This window comes from Saccopteryx leptura, chromosome 6, assembly GCF_036850995.1.
Source record: "Saccopteryx leptura isolate mSacLep1 chromosome 6, mSacLep1_pri_phased_curated, whole genome shotgun sequence".
In the NCBI taxonomy this organism is placed as follows: domain Eukaryota; kingdom Metazoa; phylum Chordata; class Mammalia; order Chiroptera; family Emballonuridae; genus Saccopteryx; species Saccopteryx leptura.
In genome coordinates this window covers 168,544,061-168,570,620 of record NC_089508.1, presented here as the reverse complement: position 1 = coordinate 168,570,620, position 26,560 = coordinate 168,544,061, and the positions used below count along the sequence as shown (strand labels likewise).

Sequence of the window (26,560 nt, the reverse complement as noted above, 5' to 3'; positions counted from 1 at the left end):
TCATAAATCCAAAGTAGGTCTCACTGGGCTAACATCACGGCATCTTCAGGGCTACGCTCCTTCCTGGAGGCTCCAGAGCAGAGTCGTTCCCTTCTGACCCTGTGCCAGATCCTAGGGGCAGCCGCCCGCCTCGGCTCCTGGCCCCTTGCCTCCTGCTTCAAAGCCGGCGATGGCTGTGGGGTCCTTCTCACAATGTGTCACTCTGACACTGACCGTCCTGCCTTCTTTTACTCCTAAAGACCCTGATCGTTACATTGGGCACATCAGATAATCCAGCACAATCTCCCCTATTTTAAGGTCAGGTAATTTACACGCCTAATTCCCCCTTTGCCATGTAATGTATTCACATGTTCTGGGGATTGGAGTGTGGACATCTTTGGGATGAGGGCGGGGTGGGGGAGGCTTTATTCTGATTACCACAGAGGAAATGGGAAACTTTTCTTCCTTTAAGAAAAAAAAAATAGCTGCCTGCCATGATAAGTGGGCTGCCTCTTTGTTGAAGGAAGTACAAAGAGCACAGGGACCTGGTCCGTGTGGCTCAGCCCAAGCCCAGCCCCTCTCAGCCACGCAGCACACAGGTGAAGAGAGAGGCGCTGGTATCTGCTGGCTTCTGACCGTGTGCCAGGCCCTGCACTAGGTGTCTTGATCTGCTGTTACCTCCTTTGATTCTATTCACCATGCAGAACGGGAATTGATCTCTGTACTTTAAAGATGATGGTGCAGAAAATTGACAAAGACGGTCCAGCTTGTAAATGGGGGAGCACAGGTTCTAGCCTGAATGTGTCCCACTCCGGAATCCACTCGTGTCTCCTGTGCCAGCCGAAGACAAGCCTGCGGAAAGTGACCTGCAGTCTACTGACCAGTGGCCTCTGTGTCACCAGTTGTAGGGTCCCACCATCCCCTAAAAATGTATTGCCTCTAACTATTTATGCTTATTTCACTGCCCACACATAGCAAACACTCCTCCTACCCCCCAAACATCATCTGGAGGTAACAAACTATGGTCTGCTGGCCAAATCTCGCCCATCACCAGCTTCTGCACAACTCTAGCAAAGAATGAGGCTGTTCTCCTTTTGATTTTCTATAATCAAATACTTTATTAAGAAACTAGGCATGTTCATTTTTATTTTTTTGTTTTTCTATTACAGCTGACATACAATCTTATATCAGTTTCAGTTGTCCAACATAGTGATTAGCTATTTTTGTAGCTTATGAGGTGATCACCCCAACAAGTCCAGTACCCATGTGACACCATGCATAGTTATTACAAGATTATCGACTGTATTCCCCATGTTGTCGTGTACATCCCCGTGGTGGTTTTTTTTTATAGCTGGCTATTTGCAGAAGCAGATTAAGGTCAGTTGAGGCCCTGGGTGCAGAAGAAAAAATTAGGCCCCTTGAAAAAAAGAGAGAAACAGAGAAAATAAAAATACATGTTAACCACATTTTTAAATAAATCAAAAATATTATGTACTATTAATGTTAAAATTGCACATATGAAACTAAACTTGGTGTCATTAAAAAGAAGTGTAAAGTTGGGGTTTTGCTGGGCCCCTCAGAAGTCGGGGCCCAGGTCACCACGTGCCTGGTGTGCCCGCCTTTAAATCCACCTCTAGCTATTTGTATTTCTTCAATCCCTTCTCCTTTTTCACTCATCTCCCCAAACCCTCTCATCCGGGAACCATCAATTTGTGCTCTGAATCTATGAGTATGTTTCTGTTTTGTTTGCGCATTTATTTTGTGTTTTAGATTCCACATATAAATGAAACCATATGGTATGTGTCTTTCTCTGACTTATTTCACTGAACCCCCTCCAGGCCCATCCGTGCTGTCACAAATGGCAAAATTTCATTCTTTTTTCATGATTGAATGTATGTACCACTTTTTCTTTATTCATTCTTTTACTGATGGGCACTTAGGTTGCAGTGTTTTGGCTACTTAAATAATGTTGCAGTGAGCATAGAGGGGTATATATTGTTTCAAATTAGTGTTCTGTCTCCTTCGGATAAATTCTTAGAATTGCTGGGTGATGTGGCAGTTCTAGTTTTAATTTCTTGAGGAACCTTCATACTGGTTTTCATTGCAGATTGGTGGCTCCACCCATCGGCAGTCCTACCAATAGAGCATGAGGGTTTCCTTTTCTCGGCCTCCTCCCCAGCACTTGCTGTTTGTTGATTTATTGATGATAGCCATTCTGACAGGTGTGAGATGAAAGCTCATTGTAATTTTAATTTGCATTTCCCTGGTGATTAGTGAAGTTGAGCATCTTTTCATATGTCCATTGGCCTTCTGCATGTCCTCTTGGGAGAAATGTCTATTCAGGTCCTTCATGTATTTTTAATCAGATTGTTTGTGGTTATTTTGATGTTGAGTTGTATGAGTTCCTTATATAGTTTGGGTGTTAACCCTCTGTCAGGTGTATCATTGATGAATATTTCCTCCCATTCAATAATTTGTCTTTTCATTTTATTGATGGTTTCCTTTGTTGTGTAAAAAGTTTTAGTTCAATGTAGTCCCATTTGTTTATTTTTTGTTTCCCCTGTTCGAGGAGACATAAGCCACAAAAATATTACTAAAGAGTGATGTCAGGGTGTTTACTGCCTATGTTTTCTTGTAGGATTTTTATGGTTTCAAGTCTTACATTTAAGTCTTTAGTCCATTTTTAGTTTTTTCTTGTATATGGTGTAATAAAGTGGTCTAGGTTCATATTTTTTTGCATGTATCTGTCCAGTTTCCCCAACACTGTTTATCAAAGAGACTGTCTTTACCCCATTGTATATTCTTACATTCTTTGTTGTAGATTAATCATATAGGTTTGGGTTTATTTCTGGACTTTCTACTCTGTTCTATTGATTACACGTCTGTTTTTATACCTATACCATGCTATTTTGATTATAATAGCCTTGTAGTATAGTTTGATGTCAGAAAGCATGATACTTTCAACTTTGTTCTTTCAGAATGAGGCTATTACATTTTCAAATGATTGAACAAAAATCAAAAGAATACTGTTTCATGACACATGAAAATTAGCTGCAGTTGACATTTCAGTGTCCCTAAGTAGAACCTTTATTGAATACACACTCATCTGTGTACATTGTGGCTATGCTGCTTTCACACTACAGATGCAAAGCAACAAGGACCAAATGACTGGCAAAGCCTAAAACATTTACTATCTGACTCTTTACAAGTTTGCTGACTTCTCCTATCCAGAGCTTATTGATCAATTGATCATTTGGTTTGACACGTTCTTAAGTTTTACCTGGTCACTCCAGCCCTGATCACCCCAGCACAGACTGTCTATCATTTCTCTACCCAGGGCATTTTGATCCCTTTTTTTTTCTATCTGGAAAAATAAGTTTTAGACATTATTCTTTAACTTTGAATAATTACTTGGAGATATTTATGAAGTATAATATATATAGAAGTATTTTGAAAATGGCTATGCAATAGGGACCAATGTAGTCCCTTCTAGTTTAACTGCTCATTCTCCATGATACTATGTATTGTGTTGCTATCCTTGTTCACTATTGACATTTGGGTTTAACAACATGGCATAATTGTTTCCCAATTCAGAATCCTCTGAGTCTTAGTGTGATCCAAGTTCCCCGTCTCCAGCCTATGTCTAGAGACAATATCATGAGGCCCATGGTAGTACAGTAGCCACTAATTAAATCTTAAACTTCTTCTCTCGCTGTCCTCAGCTGGATAGAGGCCAGCATCATCCATCTGAGGGAGTTCTTACTCTCTGTGGGAAAAATCATTGGCCGTTTCTCTCATTGGGCAAAAATTGTTGGATGTGTCTTCTGTATAGTATAAATTACTGGCTGCATCTCAATTGCCAAGCCTTTTCTCTCCAGGGGCAAAGCTGTTGCATGCTTATCTCTGAAGGAAAATTGCCATCTGCCTCGCTCTGTAGGAAAATTGCCAGTTGTGTGTCCCTGTTATGGGGAGACTGCCGATCAGGTCTCCAAATGGAAAAGCACGCCCGCTTCTCTGTATAGAAGACATGTCAACAGAAGCAAGCAATTTAAAACCCTGTGCGTGGTTCCTTTTCTATCAAGAACAAACCTTCCCATTCCCCTGCCTAGTTTCCTGTACTCTCCCTCTCGTTTGCCTGAATCATCAAAGCCAGGGCAGAGGGGACATTGTTCGGCACCAAATGCAGCACACTTGTACCAATAAAGGTGACTTTCCATTGATGGGTCCAGAGTCAAGCTATTGTGTGTCTGTGTGACAGCCCAGTTCGGAGACCTAGAAATCAATTTACAACTGGTAGCTCTTCAGATCTGGCCCCAGTGGAAAAACACCTCGGGCTTTTGGACTCGTCTCATACGAAGCTTGCCTTACACAGCACACACGTGTGCACTGCCGCTGACTTCCCTGTGTTTCTGGGCACGGGCACAGTGCAGGTGCCTGACATGAAAGCGCTCAGCTGTTCCACGACCAGCACAGAAGGTATACACTCCTCTAATCTGCACTTGACAGAGAAGGAAGCTTGGAAGGAGCCAAGCCACCTATCCAAGGCTTCGTGACTTAAAGCAACAGAGCCCGGGTTCAATCCAAGCCTGCTAAGCTTGGAGTAGCCTACACTCTTAGCCACCACCCCGTATGGGATGGAGTGTGAGGAAGCCGTCAGGATCGGCTTTGTGGCCTGGGGTGCCCTCCTGGCCCTTCAGCGTGGGCGTGAGTCCCCATGCAGTGTCCAGTGTGAGGCCCAGGGGAAGGCGCCCCCCCCAGAGACAGCCTTTCCCTGTGGTCCCCCTCCGTGCTCTCTTCTGTTCCGGGACTCTCCCACCGGCCAGCACACTGCCTGCTTCCTGGCCATTCTCAACCCAGTTGTAATGAATGTAGTTTTAGCTTCAGGTTTCTCTAAAGTTGGCAGTTTTCGTCTTAACACTTCCTCTTATTTGTGGTTTCCACTCTTTCCCAGGACTCTGGGGCCTCATCTATTCCTTGTCATCTGAACCCTTTCAGGTGAAGAGCCCTGTGTCAAGCACCCTGGAGGACAGCACCAGACACGAGATCCTTTCAGTTCTGTGGAGACCTATTGGTCTCTGCACACATAACAGCACACAGCAGTGTCTGCCCAGGACACTTAATACAGTGTTTCCCCCTCATCCTCAGTTTAGCTTTCCATGGTTTCGGTTACCTGTGCTTAATAGCAGTCCTAAAATACTAAATGAAAAATTCCAGAAATGAACAAGTCATAAATTTTGAATTGTGCACGGTTCCGAGTTGAGTGTGGACCTGGTCCATCCTACCTGTGCATAAACCATCCCCTTATTGAGTGTATCCACGCTGTGTGTTCAGTACACTATGACATTTTTTTGAGATAGCGATCATAGTCACGTAACTTTTATTGCAGTATATTGTTCTAGCTTATTGTTGTTCATCTCTTACTTAGCCTAATTTATAAATTAAACTTGATCATAGTGTGTACATAGAGGAAAAACCATAGTATAGACAGTGTTCAGTACTATTCATGGTTTCAGGCATCCACTGGGGGTCTTAGAGCATAAACTCCCACAGATAAAGGGCACTACTGTAGAGCCTGTGGAATTTAAAAGTATCAGTTGCTTTTGACTATAATATTGCCACCCAAAGTGTGTTGTAAGCAACTCTGTACTAGAGAAACACTGGGCTGCAAGTGGTTTTCTATAAATAAATAAATTAAAATGTAATAGTGGGAAGGGAAGAGCTGTGAGCAAATAAGATTTGAAAGCAGACTGAAGCCATGGACAACCATGCCCCCTCGGGCACAGCTGGTGCTGTCTGAGTATGTGATAACTACACTTGGTTATCACAGCTGGGGATTGCAGATTTAGTGGGTAGAGGCCAGGGATGTCGCTACACCTCCTGTAACACTCCAACAACAAAGAATTATTTGGCCCAAAATTCAACAGTACAAAGGTTTAGAAACCTGGAGCAAAGAATGTTCTTTTTTTCCCTGCAGGACTTCTCAGCACCTTTAGTGAGCAGGTTACATTCTCAGTCCCCCAGACCAGGCAGGAGTTTCCCAAGCACGCTGACCTCAGGATCTGGAATACCTGCTGTACCGTAGGCAGGTCATGCTGCTGACGGCACTTTGGGAAGGCCACCCTACAGCCACAGGGACCAGTAGAGGGAAAGTGAAAGATAAGAAGAGTGGACTTTTACAGACCTTCTCATCTAAGAGCTGAGAGGGAGCTGGTTGGCAATCCTGCCTCTTTCATATTACACACAGGGAAACAGGGCTCCGGAGTTGACAGTTGCCCAGGCATTCAAAGGAGAGGCAGTGGGACAGAGGTTAGGAGCATAGCAAGAAGCGGACCAAGTTCAAATCCTGGCTTTGCCTCCGACTAGCTATAGAAGCTCTGTGCCTGAGTTGACTGACTGGGCTGATTTGTGGAAAAGGGAAATAATATCTATGAATATTGAATGAGTTAATACACATAAGGCACACGGCCTAAGGACTCAACAGACAGGAAGTGTTGTTAAAAACCAGCTAGTTTGGGTCCAGACTGGATTCCAACCCAGCAATCCTGGCCCCAGTCTGACGTTCTTTCCAAGATCCCACGTTCTTTCCAAGACCCCATGACGTTCTTTCCTCCCTCGCACAGGAGGAAGCGAGGGGGAGCTGAGGCACAAGGTCTAGCTGGAACACGAGGGCGCCCAGTTTAACTGGACTGTTTGAACAGAGAGGTGACGTTTACAAAGCACAGCAGGCCTGGCTGTGTTGGCAGCAAAACTGGCCGACAGCTGGTCAGTCGAAAGCCCACCTCTACTGCTCTTGAGCTGCATGATCCTGGACAGGTGATGCAGCCTCTCCTGCTCAGTCTCATCTATAAGTAAGGGCAGTCAGAGGACCTTCCTCCTGAGTTTGAGTGTTAAATGGGATAGTGCCTGCAAAGCATGGGGATCAAGAGATGGTGCAGATGTCATTATCATGCTTTGTTACTGCTATTATCCAAGATAATACAAGATACACGCTCCCTCCTTGCGATGAATCTGACACATCCCGAGCGACTAGATGTGGACCATCAGGATTCTCATCCAGACTGCTTCCTCACAAAGGGACCAAAGCCATCTTCGCTCCACTATGGTTCCCTTCCGGTCTTCTCTTGATATCTTTCTTTTCTGGAAGCTAGCTGGAAACCCTGCCAGTCAGCAGGATTTCTGATGCCAAGCCAAGGGGCTCCAGGAGAAATACCAAGTTTGATTTGTCTCAAGATCTGTCACTCAAGCAGTAGGTCCTTTTGTACCACGCTTTCAGTAACTTACACGGAACACACAGTGATGTTCCATTTGCTTGTCACTAACTGCTGCTTCCCTGGCGCCTTTATTCCCCTCTGTGAATACAGTAAAATCCCACTCACGCCCGGAACAGCATTTGTGTCATTGTTTAACATTTTGTCTCTTCCTCAAGACGTGAGTCCCATGAGAGTAAAGCTGGGTCCACCTTCTTCCTTGGGTCCTTGGCATTTAGTACAGGGCCTGGCATGCGTCCCTCCAACCAATGCTGTTTCTTTGTATGTTCTAGGTAATGTGCTAAGTGTTGAACATCCGTCCACAAAAAATACAATACTTCAATAGCTCACAAATCATTACTCAGCCTGAATTAATAAAAACCTTGAGTCACAGATGACTTCCTATGGCATGTATTTTTTTCATTCTTTTCAAGGACCTCAAAGAAACAAATTTGCAGTGAAGAAAGCATTGCTTAGGAGTTATTTAGGACCTATTTAAATTAATAGGGAGGTATTATTTTCACTTGAGATCAAAATGGTGGCAGTCGATATTCACTCAACACATATTTACTGAGCACCTCCTATGTTCCAAGGATCAGAGCAGAACAAAAGTGATGGAGGGGGGGGACCCTGCCCTTGTAGAGTTTGTGGTCTATTAGAGGAGACAAATGAAAGAAATGAAATGTCCGGGTCCATAAGCTGAGATAAAGGGACAGTGGGAGAAAAGGTTGCCTCCTGCTTACAGGCCACAGGGACTAGAGCTGGGGGGTGAGAGATGGCATGGGGGCTGGGCTGCTCATGGCGAGGGTCTCAGTGGGGGCCTGGGGTTCCCACCTCATTCTTGCCCGCAGTCATGTCTGGCTTGAACTCATGAGTGCTTGGTGTAGAAACCATGCCTCTTAGGGTTTTGAAGTGGACTTTGTAGAAAAAGGATAGTGTGGGACTAGTCATTCGGAGCCATTCCAGCTTTCCAATTCCGTAGTTCTATCGAGTCTCCCCTGGAGTCTTCTCACAGCTTCTACTTGTTCATGGCACAAGGCAGAAGTCTGTCATGATTAAGAACAAAGACTCTGAAGTCAGCCCATTGTTCAAAACACAGTTCTAGCTGGGTATCCTTGGGTGGGTTACAAAACCTCTCTCTGTGCTTTTATTCTTCACGCCTGTTAAATAAGGACTCATCAGTCCTACTCCAGAGTATTGTTATGAGGGTGCAGTGAGATAAAGCCTGTGAAGCACAGGGCCTAGAATGTAATAGTCATTATGAACACTATTAAATGTTATTTAATGTGAGTGAAAAGAATCCACGAAGCTGACATTAAACCTGGATAGGCATAGAAGGGTCATGGACTGCAAAGTGCTGTGCTGGAATGTTATCCTCTGTGAGAAGAGGACGGAATAGAGATAATTAGTTATGAGCTGATTAAAGAATTACCTTTTATTTCACTTTCGTCTTCTGGGTGTCATTTTGAGGCCTCACAGTGTTGCTACATTGGCCCCCAATATGCCACGTGTTTGGAGAACAGGTTCCTTGTAAACAGTCTTTACATGTTTTATTTTATTTTATTGAGAGAGAGGGACAGTCAAGCAGGGAGAGAGAGAGATAAGAAGCATCAACTCTCAGTTGTGGCACCTTAGTTGTTCAGTGATTGCTTTCTCATACGTGCTTTGACTGTAGGTCTTCAACTGAGCCAGTGACCCCCTGCTCAAGCCAGCAACCATGAGGTCATGTCTCTGATCCCAGGCTCAAGCCGGCGACTCAGGGTTTTACACCTGGGTCCTCAGCATCCCAGGCCGACACTCTATCCACTGCATCACCACCTGGTCAGGCAGTCTTGACGTAATTTAAATAGCCCACCATTTCTGTAGTCCTGGGTCTCAAATTCTCAAGAATTTGAGTGAAACATGATTGGCCAATACAGAAGCAGTGCATGCTAATGATGATAAAAATAGCAACTAACATTCATTGAGAACCTACCAGGTGCCAAGCATATGTGTCAAGCCACAGATAACTTTTTTTTGCAGCTGGGAAAACAATCTCAGGGCACTAAAGGAAAAGTCAACTGCTGGTGACAGAGGCAGGAAGGATGGACTCCAGCGCCGTTTAAGCCCTTCCCACTTCCTGCCTTGAGCTGGCCCCGCCCATACATCTGCTGACCAAGCCTCAAGACCCCCTCCTCTCTGTTAAGATGTCTTTTTCCTGGGATGTGCATGCTGTTTCTAAGTCCTCAGTCCTCATGAGATTGCCTTAAATCAAAGCTAATGTGGAAATGTAGTTTTCATCTAGGAGGATTCCAATCAGAAGCCAGGGAGGGCCTTCGTTAATGCCTGATCGAAATACTACAGATAACACCACAGGCCGAGACATTGGTCAGAGCCTATAATGAGCTCATGGTTTTCTGTTCCAGTGGGTTTTTTTTAATTCTCAAGTTCAATTCTGATTGATCCATTGTTTTGTTGTTCTCTTAAAGGGTTCTGTGAAAAGAAGTATATTTGTTTTGACTGGTAGCTTAATAAGGTTTGAAAGAGAACTCTATATTCTTAGGTTTTCTACTTGGAATTTGATCCTGTGTGTGCATTGAGCAGGCAGGAAATAGGGAGCTTTGGAGGGCAAGTTCACTCAGCAACCTGCAGGCTGGTGTTTGTATCACAAGTTTAGGCTGAACCAAAGACTCAGTAAGTAGACCATACTCAAATGCCATTGTTGGGAATCAAAAATAATTGAATATTGGCAAATATGTATAGCTTGACATCGCATATGCTAAGCACTCTGAAGGCAAAGAATTCATTAATTTGTCTGGCTTTGGTTCCAATCAAGCAACAAATATTTATTGAATATTTGCACGTAAGACTCTCAATACAAAGATAAGCAAAACCAAAATCCTGCCCTCAAGTTCACATCCTCATTGAGATAAGACAAACCCGTGGATTATTAAATTAATTTTTTTATTAATTGAATTTATTGGGATGACACTGGTTCGCAAAATCAAACAGTGTACGGCTCAGTAAAACACCATCTGCACACCACATTGTTCGCCCTCTGCCCCAGTCTCTTTCCACCCCTCCCCCACCCCTCTCTGTCACCGCCCTAGTCTCTTTCCACCCCTCCCCCACCCCTCTCTGTCACCGCCCTGTTGTCTGTGTCTATGGGTTTGGACCAACCTCTTCACCTTCTTTCATCCAGTCCCCTCTCACCCCGCCCTCTGACAGCCATCAGTCTGTTCCACGTACCCATGCCTGTTTCTGCTTTGTTCATCAGTTTAATTTGATCATTAGATTCCACATAAAGTGAGATCATATGGCATTTGTCTTTCTCTGACCAGCTAATTTCACTTAGCATAATGCTCTCCAGGTTCTTCCATGTTGTCGCAAAAGGTAAGAGTTCCTTCTTTTCATGGCCGTGTAGTATTCCATTGTGAATGTAATGTAAATGTACCAAAGCTTTTTTATCCACTCATCTACTGTGGGGCACTTCGGTTGCTTCTTAGCTATTGTAAATAACACTGCAGCAACTATAGGGGTGCATGTATTCTTTTTGAATTAGTGTTTCAAGATTCTTAGACTAATTCCCAGAAGTGGGATTACTGGGTCAAAGGCAGTTCCACTTTTAACTCTTTGAGGAAACTCCGTACTGTTTCCCACAGTGGTTACACCAGTCTGCATTCCCACACCAAATTATGGTTTCACTGTGAGAGTCCCTGAGCACATGCTAAATGAATGAGCCAGACCAAGGTATGAAGGGGCTTCAGAGAAAAGATCATTTGGGCCTAAAATACAATAATATGTAAAAGATAAAGCATTTGAATCAATGAAGAAGGGTTGATCAGGCAAAGCGTAGGAATGGAAAACATCAAGATATATTCTGTGCACTCAGTTGAACCAGAGAAGTTCAAAATCAAAGTAGACAAGGCAAAGCAGCTTATTGCAGGCTCAGTATCAAACTGTGGAGCCATGTCTTTTATTCCTGTAAGTGGAAAGGAGCTGAAGCTACTGAGAGATGGTAGGTGCCCAAGTATCTGAGCAAATGAACACTATACAGGATGGGGCCAAATTAGGTTTACAGTCGTGCGTATGCAAAACACAGCTTACTCTTGTATTCATTAATTGCTGTATTTTCCACACGAAAAACTATAAACCTATTATTGCCCCACTCTGTATACAAAAAACATTGCAGCCACAGTAAAATTTTCCCAAGATCACCCAATAATAAATGGCAATCTGGCAGCAAAGCTCCATTATTAAACATTGTGATCCAGGGGATATAAAAACACATGTCCATATAAAAACTTGTGCATGAATATTCATAATAGCCAAAAAGCAGAAACAACCAAAGTGTCTATAATTAATGAACTAATAAGGAGAATGCAGTATATTTGCACTGTGGACTACTATTCGGCCATGAACAGGGATGAAGTACTGATGGAGGCTATGGCGTGGCTGAACTTGAAACGTAACGCTAGGAAACCGGTCAGGCACAAGAGGCCTCACACTGTACAATTCCATGTATGGGGAATTTCCAAAATAGGTAATTTCACAAAACCAGAAGAGAGATTAGGGGTATCCTGGGGGTTATAGGGACAAGGAAGGGGGAGTAACTGCTAATGATATGGTACGTTTTTGAGGGGGTGGATGAAAATGTTCTAAATTTTGATTGTGACGATGGTTGTGTGATTATACTAAAAAAAAAAACCAGAGCTATATACAATCTTTAAATAAGCAAATTTTATGGTATACAAGTTGTATCTTGGTAAGGCTGTAAAACATTGTTTATTTAAGCATCTAGGATGACTCCGGGTTTCAGTTTGTAGAGTGACACCCAGAAACAAGGGGAAATGTGAAGAGCATTTGGATACATAGGCCTGAAGCTTGGAAGTGATCAGAGCCAAATGAGTGGATGGGACAGGTCCCATGCCGGTCCTCCCAGGAGATGGAAAAGTCAGAAACCAGTGACAGCTGTGTCTGCAGCCAGGGCTCTGTTAGCAACTTACACCCTACAGATGCCAGCCGACTCCCCGTCAGACCAGCAGCCTGAACGTGTCAGAGTCCATGGATAAGTATGTGCTAAATTTATCTTGTCTTGCTTTCATCCTGCAGTTTTTGAAGAGCCGGAAGATCCAAGCAACAGGTCATTTTTCTCTGAAATCATCTCTTCGATTTCGGATGTGAAGTTCAGCCACAGTGGGAGGTATATCATGACCAGGGACTATCTGACCGTTAAAGTCTGGGATCTCAACATGGAAAACCGCCCCATCGAGACTTACCAGGTACACACCACTCCACACACGTGTCCTGCACACTTCCTTGGTGGGTGGGCTTCCAAGTCAGCCTCTGCCCACAAAGGCTTATTACAATGCAGAAAAATTAAAATGGTACAGCCTGTGGGTGCCACTGAATTTAAGACAAAGGTGCAAACGGAGGGGCCAGAACTTAATTTAATCCCATACCAAGCACTTCCTGTGCGATGAATACCATAGCTACAGACATGCTCCTGCCCCGCTGGAGCTGACAGGCTGGGAGAGAGGAGGACAGGGACGTGGGTGTGTGGTAATGGAAGAGGCGAGACTGAGTGCTGGGAGCCCCACCCTGGGGAGAAAGGTTCTCCGGAAGAAGTGACCCCTCAGCTGAGTCCTGATTACCATGACCTTGCCAGAAAAATTGTATTCTTCGAGTCGTGTGTTGAAAGGCCTGGAAGCAGGAGAAATGTGGAGTGTTCAGAATGGTGTTTCACTGTGCAGTTTGAAGGAACGTAGGGAGGAGGCGCTGAGGGCTGTTTGGGCCGGCCGGTGGCATGCAGGTAGAGGATGGAGGGCCTGCGAGGTTCGTTGGCTGCTGCACGTGGAGCGAAGAGGATCAGGCAGACTGTGTGGAGGTTTGGGGCTTAAGAATCGCCCAGATTGTTTGTAGACTTAATGACAAAAGGACAAAGGAGAAGGCTGTTGTTTAGAATGGTTTTTGGTGTGTTTTTTTTGTTTTTTTTTTAAAGAGAAAGACTAGACTTTGAGGAAGAAAGGATTTGGAGAAGCTAATTCCAGGCAAGAGTGCAATGGAAACAAAGGTCAAGAGGCAGGAATAAACTGGTCTTATTTTGAAATGTCTTGGGCTAGATAAAAAGAAGTGGAGAACTCTAGACAGAGGAATTTGGTTTACATATTTCTTCTTGAGATATAGTGCACATACCATGGTGTTCACCCTCTCACAGTGCACAATTCAGTGCATTTCAGACTGTGCCCAGAGTTGTGGAAGCATTACCACTATCCAATTCCAGAACATTTTCATCATCGACTAACATTTTAAAGTAAATATTCTGGTTGTGCTGGGAGGAGACAGAAAACAGCGATGAAGTTGTTGAAACATTCTGACAAGGGGTGTTGGTAGCTTAGATAACAGTATCAGCGATGGAGCTGGCCAGAGCCTTGATACATTTCCAAGCATCACTCCCAAGGTTTTTGCCCTGAGCGAAGTGAAGCTGCCATTCTATTTGGATAAGGAGGTCGTGGAGTTTAATTTTGGACATGTTTAATTGGCTGAACATTCAGAAATGGCCAATAGACAGCTTAATGTGAGTCTGGATATAGCTAGTCTAGAGGAAAAATATATGAGGGTATTTAAAGCCCTAGGACTGGACAAGGTCATGTAGGAAATGAATATAACGAGAGAAAGGAAGAGGTTGGGAACTATGCCCTGAGACCTCAGTGTTTACATGTTGGGTAAAGGAAGTGGATTTGGCAAGAGATTTTGAGAAGTGACCTGTCAGGCAGAAAGAAAACTGAAGAAAGTGTCCCAAGGAGGAGGGAATCTACTGCCAAGTGCCGTTGCTGAATCAATGAAATGTGACCATTGGATGTAGTAACATGGAGAGTCTCGGTAACCTCAGTGAAAGAGGTGTAGGTAGGGTGACAAATGATTGTCTGGTTGGAGTCACTTCAAGACAGACTGTGAATAGAAGGGGGATAGAAAAATGGGACACAGGCTTAAGGAAGTTTTATGCTGATAAGCAGCAGCCAGTGGAGAGAGAGACAGCTAAATGAACAGAGTCCTTGAGGGGGGCCAGTCCATTGCAGAGTTGGCCTTTAGATGGACACTTCATCCATCACAGAGAGAAGAGCCTGTCATTCCAGGGGCAGCAGACTTGTAAATTATGTGATGAGAACACAGTGTCTTCCTATGTCGAGTTTCTCAGTAAAATAAGGGCATCAGCTGAGTGAGGAAGAAGAAAAGGTGTGAAATAGTCATCAAAGGGATGAACTGATGAGGGAAATGTCAGGTTGCTCGGGGCGCCACTTGAGGTTTATTTTATTGATTGAAAGTGAGACTCACTGTGTGATTATGTGTTTCTCCCAGCCTGGCACACACACCCGTGCTTGGTACAGGTGGGAAAGGACAGAAAGTTCAATTTAACCAGTGATGGGGGTTTTGCCAAACAGAGTGAGAGGCAAGTTTGTGGGAGATATATAGATAATAAGGGAGTGATTGTGATGATGGACCACTGACTCTAAGGCAGGGAAGGAGAAAAATAATGCACAGAGGGAAGTCATCAGATCAATGGATTGGAAGGATTGATCAAGTGAGGAAGTAGCAATAGAGCAATACTTGTTAAAGGAATACACTCATAGGAATGACAGTATGACCGAGAAAGCAAAGGACAAAGCTCAGAGAAAATGATGAGGCCAAGTAACTGAGAGACACGAGTATCTGAATCACTGAAGGATGATGGCAGGAAGAGTGAGGGGCTAGAGTTGTTTCCAGGCAGAGGGACTCAAAGAACCTCTGGGGACTGTGAAGAGGATGGGTAGCAGGAAGTTGAGTTAGTTGGCGTGACCCAAAGGAGGTGAGGACTATGTGCAGGGACAGTTGTCTAGAGGGCCAAGGAGGCCACCCCGTCACAGGAGAACAAAAGTCCTGCTTTTCCAGAGGCTCCTCACATGGTGGCTGATCTTTCCATCAGAATGAGGAGGAAAAGTTCAGAAAGGAGGTGGAGGCCACCAAGGACTTTGATGATTGTGAGTTCCAGAGGGTGCTGTAAAAAGGTCTGGGGACTAGAATTCAAGGTCACAGATGGAGTTGAGATAGTTTGGTTATCCCTGTGGCTCAAAGAGCATCCCTTATATATTGAGGATCCCCCAAAGCACACTCAGACCTAAGGGCCCAGCACCTGCTCCAAGCTCTCACTCACAGCCCTTCATCTTCACTCAACACAATGAGCTCCTCCCCGCTGCACATCCAAACCATCTGCTGTCGCATGCCGTAACACACAAGAGAAGGCCGTGGCAGCTAGAACCTGCATGAGGGTGGTCCTGACAGAGCCGAGGCCTGCTGGAGAACCTCAGTGAGAGAAAAGTGGATTGGGTGACACAGTGGGGAGAGCAACAGTACCTTCATTTTAAGGAAAGGCTTTTAAAACACGGCAGTGACACAGAATAATCACCATTTTAAAAATCATGGCTCTCAAACGCTGTTTAGCCAGTGGTAAGACTTGGAAATCTCCTTCGTAGAACACTGAGAAATACGTGTCAAAGCACATGTATTGAAATGAAATAGCACAGAATTTTAACTTCGATGGCATCCCTCAAAGCAATTTTGTTCCATTTATACTCTATATCAGAGATGGTAAATAAATGCTGACTGAGTGTCTAGAACACTGTTGGAAAAAGACTGTGAGCCCTGGTCCAATGGGAAACGCTGCCATACTCAATTACGAATGCCTGCCCTGGGTGGGAGCTGGGCAGTGCACCTGCTGTGTATTTTTATACATCCACTGAGCTCAGCACGTTGCCATACATAAGAAGCTGTAGATGTAAATATGATTAGCTGCTTTTAAGGTTTCCAATAGAACAGGGTATGGCAAACTGTGAGCCAAATTCAGCCCCCACTTCTGTGTTTGTAAATAAAGTTTTATTGAAACAGCCATACCCAATCGTTTTTGCACATTGTCTATGGCTGCTTTCATGCTACAACGGTAAAGCTGAGGGGTGGTGACAGAGGCCACGTGGCCCACAAAGCCTGAAATATATACTCCCTGACCCTTTTGTCAAGCCCTGAAATAGAAAAACACACCACTAGCGTTTCCTCTTGCTAGGCCTCACCAGCAGACCATTCACTACACAGCAGCAGGTTTTCACGAGTGCATAATTGAGAACCTCTGTCCTGGGAGACTCGGCTGAGTGTCAGAAAGGCCAAACGCAGCAAACAGGAACACAGAAAAGAAATAGTAGTTGGAACCTGGAGAGCGAGAAGCATCACATAGGATGGGTTTTAAGTTCTTTCTTGCCCTGCCATCGAGCTGTTTCTTACCTTATTCTCACCTCAGATGGAGGAGGGTGCATCCTAGGTGCCTAAGCTTTTTCACAACAGAACGTAAACGCAGCATACCTTTCCTCCTGGGTGTTCCTCTCCTTCAGAGGCTCCCAGCTGGGGGCAGGCAGGAGCTTCCTCAGCTTTCCATGCTGAGGAAGAGAAAATAATGCTTCAGCTGATGTTTTCCCCTGAGTTCTTCCTGACTTGTCATTCAGAAATCACTTACGGATAGTCACAGGGATATAGAGCAGTGATTCTCAACCGCTGGGCCACGAAAGAGTTCACCGCCCTGATATGTCTTTATACAACACCAGCGTGGCTAATTCTTTCACAGATCTGAACCAGTCCACGGACCAGTGGTTGCAAATCACTGAGGGTAAAGGACAGCATAGGAAATATAGTCAGTAATGTTGTAATAAGTATGTACAGTGTCAATTGGGTACTAGGCTTATTGGGGTGACCACTTCATGAGGTATATAAATGTCTAATCACTATGTTGGGCCCCTGAAACCAATATAAGATTGCATGTCAACTGTATTTGAAAAATAAATTTTTTTAAAAGGATCATTTGTGAAGTTCTTGGTGGTGTGGTTCCTGCTGATGGGCCCACACTTTCAAAGCCCACACAGTTTGACACTTATTACCCACCTGTGGTGCTTCTAGAAGCAAAATGCCAAAGGTGAATGGTGAGGGGCCAGGGCAGGCTCACGGGAAGCAGACAGCCTGAGTCAGGCCCTAAAAGGCACCCCACCGCCCTCGGTAAACACCTAGTGCTCTGTCCCCTCCCTACCTGTCAAAACCTTAATTATTTCATAGACAATATTTGGTACTTTTACCAAAAAAAAAAAAAAAAAAAAAAAAAGACAAAAGTTGGGTGATTAAAGTGAAGCAAAAGGCTATTTTATTCCCCTCTTATAATATCACAAACCTTTGACCGCGGTGGGACTCTGAGAGGAACTGTCTTACAGAAACCTGTGTAACCTGGAGCTTTCAAAACCTACTTCTCCCTCTGAGACTGCTCCCATCTGTGCCTTGTCTTAAAGGGCCCCATACCAGATCAGAGGAAGGAAGGCAGGGAGGCTGAGGATCTATTTTGCTCATCTCTTCCCTCCATCAGCAGAGCTGGAGAGCAGACTTGGCTTCCACTGCCCACTGGATTCGTTCCCAGCCTGGCATCCTTCCCCCTGAAGCCCAACGCCTCTCCCCCCTCCCCCCCTCCACTACACACAGCCCAGAAACAAGTCAGTGACAAAGGCAAGACAAGGCCACCATTAGACTTACTTTCTAGAAATGAGACCAGTTCTTGAGGTCAAGATCTTCCAGCCATCAGAAGAAAAGTTCAACCCCCAGTTGATGCCCTGAACACCACCATCACCTTCTGAGAAGATGGCTGTGCTGCTTTGGGGGAGGGAGGAGAAAAGTCAAGACCAGGGTGAACAAAACCGGGACCCAGAGGCCAATCCTGTCCACCACCCATTGTAAATAAAGTTTTACTGGAACACAACTCTGCTCATCTGTGTGTATGTCACCTGTGGCTATTTCTGCATGACCAGGGCAGAGGCCACCAGAGGCCATATGGCCCGGAAAGCACAAACATTATTCTATGGCACCGGAGAGAAAAAGTCTGCCAACCCCTGGTCAAGACCTAGAATCAGCCCTCTTTTTGCCCTAAAATTCTTAACAATCACTCAAAATTTTCCTCCCTCCAAGCAGAAATGGCCTTCTGAGTCACCTCCAACATGCCCAAAAGGTGGCAGAGAATGAGCTCATTTGTAGCAGAGACACCAAGTGCAGAACACAAGCCTCACGCCGGCACCCCCCCTCCCCACCGAAAGCCCCACCACAGAGGAGTCCCTTGTCACCATAGCACTGAAGCAGATACCTGGCAAGGCCCAGAGCCTTGGGGGAACGAGAGAGCAAAGGTGGAGGAAATTAATTTGCAGCCTTAGCGATACAGGGAGCCTTCACATACCCAAAACATGTAATGCAACATGGACTGAATCTTACCTCCCGCCTTCGTGCAGTACTGAGCACACAGCTGGGCCTCTGAAAACAGCATCCTGCAGAAGTCTGCAGTCAAGAGGAGAGAAGGGGCCCAGCTGCAAGAAAAGGGAGATGGAACCATCCCTCAAAATCTAAACAAAGTGAAACAATGCTTTTCATAACATCCTTCTACCGTCACCCAGTTTGGTCTCCCTCTGGGCCTCATCTCGCATTATCGTGGCTTCCTGGTAGGACTGAGACCCCATGTCAGGTGAGGCTAACGAGGCAGAGCATGTGGGGGAGGCAGCTGGATGGAGGAGTCACGAGTGGGCGCTCCGGAACCCGAAGGCTGGGGCTCAGTTCCCGATCGGTCATTTGCTTTCCTGTGTGATCCTGGACACGTGACATTATATCCTGACCTTCATGCTCCATTAAAATGAAGCAAATGAGCCTGACCTGTGGTGGCGCAGTGGATAAAGTTGAATACTGAGGTCATTAGTTCAAGACCCCGGGCTTGTCCGGTCAAGGTACATATGAAAAGCAGGTTGATGCTTCCCATTCCTCCCCACCATTCTTTCTCTCTCCTTTCTCTAAAATCGATTTAAAATAAATAAAATAAAATGAAGTAAATGAAGTCCTTACATCCAAAGGTGGTTTTATGGCTAAATTCCCCTAATAAGAAGCTAGCAGACTGTGACGTCTAGTATTATTTCCTCTCCCTACTCCTGGGCTCAGAAAGGCTTTCCCTCGGAGAAAGAGTGGCCCGAGGGTGCCGCCCTCTGAGCCTCACTCACCTGCCTGTCTGGCACTGACACCGAGTTGCTAAATGCAGCTGGAGAAGAACACCCAGTCATTCTCACCAGTCTCCTTAAACTTCACACCCAGCAACGTCCAGGAGCCCCCGGGGCCTCCCAGCAAGTCTGCTCCTTCCCAGCCACCCCTGTCCCCTTCCTCACTTTCAGCTGACAACCTCGGCGTGTATTTTACTGAAAGACAGGAACAGGGGAGAGTGCCACCTGCTCCAGGACAGCACCTGCCGCATCAGAATACTCTGGACAGTTCCTCTCACGGAGACATCTCCAAATTATCGTACCCAGAAATGAACGTGGCGACTCCAACCTTCCATGTGCTTCTGAGGAAGGTCCACAAGCCATCCTTGACCCGTTTTTCTCTCCATACTTCACAGCTGCTCCATCAGCAAATCCCATCACTTCTCCCTCCAAACATGTCAAGGATCTGATTACTTCCCCCCACGGCTTTTGCCTTGGTCCAAGCCAACGTCTGCCAGCCGGGTATAACTGGTCTCCCTGCCTTGGCCCTCATGCTCTGACGTATCGCAACACAGTGGGCTCAGGGATGCTGTGTGTGAAGTCTTGCCTCCTTTCTCAGAACAAAGGGCCCATGTAAACTGGCCATCTGCCCCACACTGGGTAGCACACCAAGGGTATTTTGTTCACTGCTCTATCCCAAGCACACAGTAGTCACTCAATAAATAGTTGTTGCATGAATGGTGTTCTCTCATGCTTGTGAACGAATCAACTTAGAAAATGGGAACCCGCCACTTAACGGGCCGTGCTCTGTGCCACTGTCCTTCTAAGCAAGTTTGTTTGATTCCTCTAGCCATGTAAGCAGCTCACCAACCCATCCTCACATCCCACAGCTGGAAAAGCCAAGCCTGGATTCAGACCAGGACCATCTGGATCAAGGCACATTTACACCAAAAGAATGTTTTTATTATTATTATTATTAATTATTATTATTAGTGAGAGAAGAGGAGATAGTGAGACAGACTCCCACATGCACCATGCCTGGGATCCACCTGGAAACCCCCATCTGGGGTTGATACTCAGACCAACCGAGCTATCTTCAGCACCCCAGGGCGACGCCTGAACCAACTGAGCCACTGGCTGCGGGAGGGGAAGCGGGAGAGAAGGGGTTGAAAGAGAGAGGGTGGGGGAGAGAAGCAGATGGTCGCTTCTTCTGTGTGTCCTGACTGGGTATCGAACCCAGGATAGCCATATGCCAGGCTGATGCTCTATCCACTGAGCCAACTGGCCAATGCCTACACTGAAAGCATTAACAGCTCACGTCAAAGGTATTCACAGAAATCATCAATGTTTAAAACAACTGACCCTGTTGATGTGTTTCTTCCTCAGGTTCATGACTACCTCCGCAGCAAACTATGCTCCCTCTACGAAAATGACTGCATTTTTGATAAATTCGAGTGTGTGTGGAATGGGTCAGACAGGTAAGAAAGGCTCAGTGGCTTGGGGAGCCTTCCAAAGGCGGAGGCCCTGGGTGGTTTATTTTCAGTGGGGTGCAGCCAACGGGATGTCAAAGTCAGGCCCAAGGCCCGGATGCCTTGTGTGGGTCACCGGGTGAGCCTGTGGTCAGGCCTGGAGAGAAGGGAAGGAGGTCCTGAGACCCTGGAACCCTCTTTCAGGACTAGCGCAGGTGACCAGTTGACATCAACGAGAAAATCCTGTCTTTTACACACAGTACACCCCCAGAGTGAGGCCAACATGCCTAAAAATGAAGATCGCTAATAACCCAGCAGCAATTCCAGCCTGAATAGTCCTCATGACTGCAAATTCTCCAGATCGAAATTATTTCTTGAAGCTGCTAGTGCAGACCTGACCAAAGGCCCCGTGGTTCATTAGCTGAATTCCAGCTGGCCCCATTTATCACGTTCCCTCAGCGTGATTTATTACTGTTTTAAGGCCTTTGATTTCAACAATACTTCATATTACCTCCCAATAGTTCATTTTTAGTTTGACAAATATGGATGATGCTCTGACTTCCAGGAGAACTCAGCAGGGCCTACGAGCTCCCACAATAACACTGTGACTTAGAAGCACGGAAACTTGATCGTGGCAAAGCACACGGAGATCGCATGCGTCTCTGTCCCTTGTTTTGCTGACAGCCCTCCGCTTAGCAGGGCTGGAAGGAATCACCACACAGCAGAGGACCCAAGTCACACCCCCCAGCTGGTGTAGGACGGGGGGGGGGAGGGCAAAGCACCAGTGATGTATGAACAAAGCTCCCACGGGGTCAAGAAGCTGGCCGCAACTCCGTTATTATTTATCTATATAATTTACTTATTAACATTATTAATTATAAATATTTATTATTATTTATATATTTGTTGTCATTACTCTCATCCCCCCCCCCCACTCACTCTAGATGCAAAAATGACACTTACTATTAGCTACTGTGTCCCAGGAACCTTCACCCACATTATGTTAGGTAATCTTGACCATGAGTCCACAAAGGTGTTTTCATCATCCCCATTTTACAGTTGAGGAAACTGAGGCTCAGCAAGGTGCAGTAACCCACCCCAGTTCACACACAGTCAGTAGTAGAGCCAAGAGAAACAAGTTTGGAGCTTGAATCCTAAGATCAACTTTCTGTCCATAACATCAAAATTGGAAAATGTTATTCTCCATTCAGATAGGGTTCAGGGTTTCCCCCCACCAAAAAAGACTTTCTCATACCATTTAGAAACAAACTGAGTCGTGGTTGGGGGAGGCAGTGAGGCCACGCGGCTGAATGCTTTTGCCCTGGAGTCAGGCAGATGTGGGTTGGAGGCCTGACTTTGTCACTTACTAGCATTGTGACGATGCCGCGTCACTCACTTCCCACCTGTCAATCTCCTCTATGGGATAACGGAGCTGAAGTAAGAGGTCAGGGGAAAAGACCCCGCTCACTGACCCATTTCACAGCATCCGCTTCCTGGCCAGAGTAACAACATCAAACCCTCCATGGCTCGCTCGGCACTGCTGACGGAGCACCCTGACACGTGCTCCTTGGCTGTGATCCGATCTTGTCCGTCTGCCTCCTCCTCTCTACACACCCGAGTCACAGAAAACAGATGAGACGCTGTGCTCTGCCCCCCTCACCAGCCTCTCCCAGGTCAGCCACTGAGGCCTGTTACACCAGGAGCACTGTCTCCCCCTCAGCTTGTCACCATGTCCAACCTGTCACCACTAAGAAAAGATTCAGCCCCTTGCTTCCAGGAGGCTTTGGGCATTCACTGCTCTCCTGGTCAAATGTAGACACACACACACACACACACACACACACACACACACACACACACCCGAGCATGAACAACTCTTGCAAAATACAGACACCCCCTGTCCACTAGAAAATCTTGTTTCCTCATCCCAAATCCTTTCAAAATGGAAATGTGTTTACTCTCTTCCCAAGTGAGACCATGAGGACATCCAGATTTTAGATAAGTATCTATATTATGAAAAGCCCAATTTGGAGCCAGTGCTTAGCAGAGGGAGGACACACCAGGGTCAGTGAGCTGTCCTCAGCATTTGTCCCCTGTGTCACCAGAACGCCTTGGAGGTCAGCTTTCAATAGGCACACTGCTTCATTGTTTCCGAAGTGCTCCTGCTTTCCTAACCTTGCTCTAGCCTCACCATCCCAGGGTCAGGAAGGCAGGGCTGGGGTCCTTAAAACCACTCCTTCACTAAGCCTAGGAATGGAAAGAAATCTAGGTATGGCACAGAAGTAATTAACAAGAAGGGTGACCACATCCTTGTTTCCAAGCCCAGCCCAGCTTGTTGTTCTCAGTGACTCCAAAGGCAGGCAGCAGTCACTCTCGAGAACCTGTTTGCATATGTGTTCGCTCTTAACAAAACTGTACGGTGCCATAAGCCAGCTTGGTGTTTGTTCTAGAGCAGGGGTTGGGAACCTATGGCTCGTGAGCCAGATGTGGCTCTTTTGATGGCTGCATCTGGCTCGCAGACAAATCTTTAATAATAATAATAACGTTAAAAATATAAAACATTCTCATGTATTACAATCCATTTCCTACCGCTCATGTTCATGGTTGCAGGTGGCTGGAGCCAATCACAGCTGTCCTCCAGGACAACACCAAATTTTTATTGGATAATGCGTAACGTACACAGGTCATTGTATGGCTCTCATGGAATTACATTTTAAAATATGTGGCATTCATGGCTCTCTCAGCCAAAAAGTTTCCTGACTCCTGCTCTAGGGAGACAGCACAGGGATGGGTGACAGACAGCCTTTCTCCACGGCACTCAGCTGCTCCCTACTTCCCCTCTGCCTTGCAGTGTCATCATGACTGGCTCCTACAACAACTTCTTCAGGATGTTTGACCGAAACACCAAGCGGGATGTTACCCTGGAGGCCTCGAGGGAAAACAGCAAACCCCGGGCTATCCTGAAACCGCGGAAAGTGTGTGTGGGAGGCAAGCGGAGAAAAGACGAGATCAGCGTCGACAGCCTGGACTTTAGCAAAAAGATCTTGCATACAGCTTGGCATCCTTCAGAAAATATTATAGCAGTGGCGGCTACAAATAACCTATATATATTCCAGGACAAGGTTAACTAGGAGGACAAGTTATTATCCCTTAATAATCTCACATACTGAATACTAGTCAAACACGTTTTTAAATGTTTCTTTGGGTCTTCATTTGATGCATTGACTTTTAATTTCCTGACACAGCAAACAACTGGGGTAGAATTAAAAGGAGTCCAACTTTCCCAGATCCCCAGTTCTGAGAAACTTTTGTCCAAACCGATAGGTCCCGGGACATTTCTGTTTAGAATTGAGAGCTGCCCGCTAACAGCCATTCTTCCATAGTTGATCTGAATTTCTGATGCTTTTCTTGCCCGGTTTTCTCTGGTGGGTCCCGTGTTTTGTTACTAGGTGTCTGCTGAGATAAAAATGAGGTTGTCTGTAGTATTTAAAGCAAAAAGAGATGTTTTTTTTTAATTAAGCCATTCCCTTTGATTGAAAAACTCAACAACAACAAAAACAAAAAAATAAACACCGTTTACTCTACTCTTTATAGAGAAATGCTCCTTTGTTTTGTGAAAAGCCAGAACTGGTCAGCATCTCCTGCCTCTACATCAATTTTTTTTTCTTTTTGCCATTTTCTTTTTAAGTTTTATTTGAGCCAGAGATTTACCTCATGAGGCTATGAAGGGGACACGGAAGGACCAATGCCGATATACTGTTTGGGTTTTGTTTTTTGTTTTTGTGTGTGTGTGTGTGAGCACCATAGAAACAGCCTGAGAATTTGGCTGGGAAACCCTGTGAATGCCTCAGGGGCATAAAGAGGACACCTTCTACCTAGCTAGTCCCCAAACTGGCTTGGCAAGGCCACATGGAGCCGGACTCCCTGCTGCTCTGTAACTCTTACTTTTTGTCATTTCAAAGAGCTCCCTCTAATCCACCTACTTCCACGTTCCCTGGCTCTCTCTTTCTCCACCCTTTTCCAGTTTATTTATTCCACTGACTTCTGCAGGCTGGGTCCTGGTTGCTTCTGACCTGGCGTTCTAAATGAAGCAGGCAGTTGGAGCCCGCTGGGAACTACTCCTGGCTCCCTGAGAAAGGCGGCCCTGTCCTTTCCAAGGGTGTCTCCTGTGCGGGTCTCCTCGCCTCTTCCTGGGTTCAGTAACCCAAAGTAACCATGCATTCATCTCTGCTATAGCCAGAACGAACACAGCCACTAAAAATGCTGATGTGTAACATCTACTCAAGCATTTCTAACCCTCCCCAACCTCACCATCTGGAAAGATAGACCAGAGGGCTCTCTGAGAAAAAAAAAGAGGGGGGGGGAATATGGGGAATGGAAAAGGTGTGACACTGGAGTGAAGTCTGCTTGAACCTGGGGAGGCGGGTTCATCCTTTCCCCAAGCTGAAGAGTAAACTTCCAGGAGGTTCTGTGTGCCATATGTACCTCTGGGAAGGAGACACGGTGAATTCAAAGGGCTTATCGATTTGAATAGGAGGCTTCAAGAAGAGGCGGGACACACCCAGAAAGCTGGGTCTGGGCTCACTGTCACTGTAACCTGTCATGGTGACTCATTTCCCTTAACTTCCATTTAGTGGGTAGGGAATGGCTTAAGATGAGAATTTTTCTTTTACAGAAGAATTTTCCTTCAGTGAGTGTATTTATTAGAAGGCCCAGCTTTCAAGTGTAATTTGTTTTGGTGGAGGAAAAAGAAATAGTGAAAGAATCATATTCCAACGCGAAACTACTATCCATTTAATAACAGCCTTTGGGCAAGGAAATAGCTGTCTACTCAAGTGAATAGAATTTTGTAAGACCCAGCCCAATTTCAGAACTGTTATAATATAAAAAAGTACATCTCCAAGTGGGACAAAGTGTGCCGTCGAAGACATAGCTTTCTTCTCCAAGTTTCTCATCTTCCCTGCACAGAGGGACCCTGGGTGGGGTGTGGGGGGGGGGGGTCTCTGAGCAGGACCCCTGGCCTGACTTTGGCAACATCCATGGAGGAGACTGGAAAGAGTGTCAGAAATTTCTTCAGCTCACACAGAATTGTGATGTCAGGATACACAGGTGGACCAGTGGGTTATAGCCCTACGTACACTCACTTCCCTCAATGGCCTTTCCTCTGTTTCTCAGAGACTCAGCTCCTATTCATACCAGGTGGGGACTGGAGGAGATCATGGTGTCTCAAACTTGAGTGTCAACCCACCTCTGTACAATGACTCATTTAACATTTATCTAAGTCACCTTTTTTAAAAGCAAGACAGCCTCCTCCAAAAAAAAAATGCTATTCAGAAAATGTCAGTTTCAATGTACTAGTTATTTTTTCTAACATTAAAATAGCCACATACCCTTGACATAGTGAACATGCCCCATGCACCACCTACAAGCGTCTTGGGAACACCAGCAGCATGCTTACCAAGTGCTGGGACCCTGCGGAGCTGACCTCACAGGACACCGGAGCTTTGGAGGCATCAGAGTGTCTCCGTCACATATCGGAGTCAAGAGTTCTGCCCCGAACACATACATAAACGATTTGGGTCCTGGTTTTATTGGGTTCACAGGCCCCTGAAGTCTATGCGGACCCCACAGAAAAGCCCCTGCAATGGTCTACCACCCTCAGCACATTATGTACAGTGCGATCCAGAGTGGGAGGAATTTGCCAAGACCTCGGAGCAGCGTCCTCTCCTTTCCCCTGTACAGAGGATGCGTCAGAACACGGGGCAGACCTCAGGCAGCGATCACCACCTCCACCTTTCACCAGTTCCCTGTCTCGTGCCAG

The 26,560-nt window shown here is 45.7% G+C and overlaps 1 protein-coding gene across 6 annotated transcripts in view; it reads left to right on the top strand.

Moving 5' to 3' along the window:
* PPP2R2B (protein phosphatase 2 regulatory subunit Bbeta) overlaps positions 1-24,323 on the top strand; it is a 443,356-nt gene extending 419,033 nt beyond the window's left edge. For all 6 annotated transcript variants that reach the window (XM_066342763.1, XM_066342764.1, XM_066342762.1 and 3 more), the window contains 3 exons: positions 12,318-12,487; positions 20,657-20,748; positions 23,591-24,323. In XM_066342763.1, the coding sequence (XP_066198860.1) occupies positions 12,318-12,487; positions 20,657-20,748; positions 23,591-23,870 (542 nt within the window). In that variant the 3' untranslated portion in view covers positions 23,871-24,323. The remainder of the gene's footprint in view (positions 1-12,317; positions 12,488-20,656; positions 20,749-23,590) is intronic.
* Positions 24,324-26,560: the final 2,237 nt, after the last annotated feature.